This window comes from Danio rerio, chromosome 21 (assembly GCF_052040795.2).
Source record: "Danio rerio strain M-AB ecotype USA chromosome 21, GRCz13ab, whole genome shotgun sequence".
Taxonomy (NCBI): Eukaryota; Metazoa; Chordata; class Actinopteri; order Cypriniformes; family Danionidae; genus Danio; species Danio rerio.
In genome coordinates, this window is record NC_141041.1 from 2,407,501 (window position 1) to 2,410,000 (window position 2,500).

The 2,500-nt window shown below is 43.6% G+C and overlaps 1 protein-coding gene and 1 long non-coding RNA gene across 6 annotated transcripts in view; one reads left to right on the forward strand and one right to left on the reverse strand.

Moving 5' to 3' along the window:
- Positions 1–2,500, forward strand: part of LOC147838686 (uncharacterized) — a 1,589,207-nt gene that overhangs the window by 317,506 nt on the left and 1,269,201 nt on the right. The window lies entirely within an intron of this gene.
- wdr7 (WD repeat domain 7) overlaps positions 1–2,500 on the reverse strand; it is a 188,666-nt gene that overhangs the window by 34,928 nt on the left and 151,238 nt on the right. For all 5 annotated transcript variants that reach the window (XM_087300465.1, XM_087300464.1, XM_087300463.1 and 2 more), the window contains one exon: positions 1,560–1,784. In XM_087300465.1, the coding sequence (XP_087156591.1) occupies positions 1,560–1,784 (225 nt within the window). The remainder of the gene's footprint in view (positions 1–1,559; positions 1,785–2,500) is intronic.

A 2,500-nucleotide genomic window follows, 5' to 3' on the forward strand; every position in this document is an offset into this window, starting at 1 on the left:
GTGTGTGTTTAAGGCTTGGTTGTGTTTATAAGATGTAAAGCAGTGTGTCCTCATCAGGTGTTTGTTCATATATGTGACTTTGATTATATACAGCTACTCAGCTAACATGAAAACCACTGTCATTTTGCCTCCGAAAGCCCCGCCCTCAAGAGGCTCTGATTGGTCAGCTAACATAATGTGCTGTGATTCGTGGATTGATGGATGGATAGAGTGACAGACAGACAATAGAGAGAGAGATGGATGGATAGACAGAGAGAAGGACTGATGGATAGACAGACAGATAGAGAGAAAGACAGGTGGATGGACAGATAAAGACAGACAGACAGACAGACAGACAGACGGATAAATGGATAAAGAGACAGGCAGATGGATGGACAGATAGACGGACTGATGGATAGACAGACAGATAGAGAGAAAGACAGGTGGATGGACGGATTAAGAGACAAACGGACAGGTGGATCGAGAGACAGGCAGATAGATGGACAGACAGAGCAATGGACAGACATACAGATGGACAGATAGAAAGACAGACGTATGGATGGACAGACAGACGAACCGATGGATAGACAGACAGATGGACGAATAGAGACAGACAGACTGATAGAGAGAAAGACAGGTGGATGGACAGATAGAGAGACAGGCAGATGGGTAGAGGGACAGACAGATGGATTGACGGATAGACAGACAGATAGATGGAGAGATAAATGGATAGGTAGACATACAGATGGATAGAAAGACAGACAAAAGGATGGATAAAGAGGGACAAACAGATAGAGAAACAGACAGATGGATAGACGGATAGACAGACAGATAGACGGAGTGATGGATAGACGGATGGATGGATAGAGAGACAGACAGACGGATAGAGAGACAGACAGGTGGATGGACGGATAGATAGACAGACAGATGGATAGATAGAGAGACAGGCAGACGGGTAGAGAGACAGACAGATGGATGGACAGACAGACAGACAGACAGACAGACAGACAGACAGACAGACAGACAGACAGACAGACAGACAGACAGACAGATAGATAGATAGATAGATAGATAGATAGATAGATAGATAGATAGATAGATAGACAGACAGACAGACAGACAGACAGACAGGTAGATTGGTAGATAGACAGACAGATGAATAGAAAGAGAGACAGACAGATAGAGAGACAGACAGACAGATGAACAGACATCTGAACCAATGAATAGATGGACAGATGGATGGACAGAGAGAGAGACAGACAGATAAAGAAACAGACAGATGGATGGAGAGACAGACAGGCAGACAGACAGATAGATAGATAGATAGAGAAAAAGACAGGTGGATGGACGGATTAAGAGACAGACGGATGGATAAAGCGACAGGTAGATGGATAGAGAGAGAGAGACAGATGGATGGACGGATAGATGACAGATGGACAGATAGAAAGACAGATGGACAGACAGACGGATGGACAGATAAAGAGACATATTGTGTCTGTCCGTCTGTGTGTATGTGTGTATTTGTGTATATTTGTGTCTGTGAATATTTGTGTGTGTGTGTGTGTGTGTGAGAGACTCACAGGTGTGTCTGGCGAGGGAGTAGTTGGCTCCTCCAGTGCTGAGGCCGAACCCGTCTGGAGCCTGGGTGCTGGTTCGAGCTCGTGACGGGAGTTTGGGCGGCTCGATCTCTGCACCGAACTCTGCCCCGATCACTCCCAGCAGAACGATGGCCGTCGCCTGCTTACGCCGCTCCTCGTATGAGTTACAGATCTTCTTGGTGTTCGGCGGCAGATTAGACAGACAACCTGCGCGCGCACACACGCACACACACACACACAAACACACGCACACACACACACACACACACACACACACACACACACACACAGAGAGAGACAAAAACTTAATTACAAGATTACAACATTAATCAAAGTAGAAATTTTGAAAAAAAAGCAAATAACGCAAATATTCACACAGTATCTATCCATTCATTCATCTATCAATCTATACATTTATCCACTGACCCATCAATTCATCCATCCATCATATCTATCTATCCGTCCGTCCATCCATACATCATCTATTGATCTACATATCCATCCATATATCCGGCTAATCCATCTGCATATCTATCATGTATTATCATCCATCTGCCTATCCATCAACAGATCCATTCATCTACCCGTTAGCCTATACACCTTTATTTATTCATTTATCCATCCATTTATATATGTATCCATCTATCCACCAATTCATTAAACTATACATTTATTCATCCATCATTTCTATTCATTTGTCCATACATCCATCAATCAAGTCTGTCCACCCATCCATCCGTCCATCATGTCTATACATCCATCCGTCTATCTGTCCATCCATCTACACATCTATCCATTCTTCCATATATCCATCCATCCATCCATCCATCCATCAATCAATCAATCAATCAATCAATCATCCAATCCATCCATATATAAAGCCATCCATCCATGCACCTTTCCAACAATCTAATCATTCTACC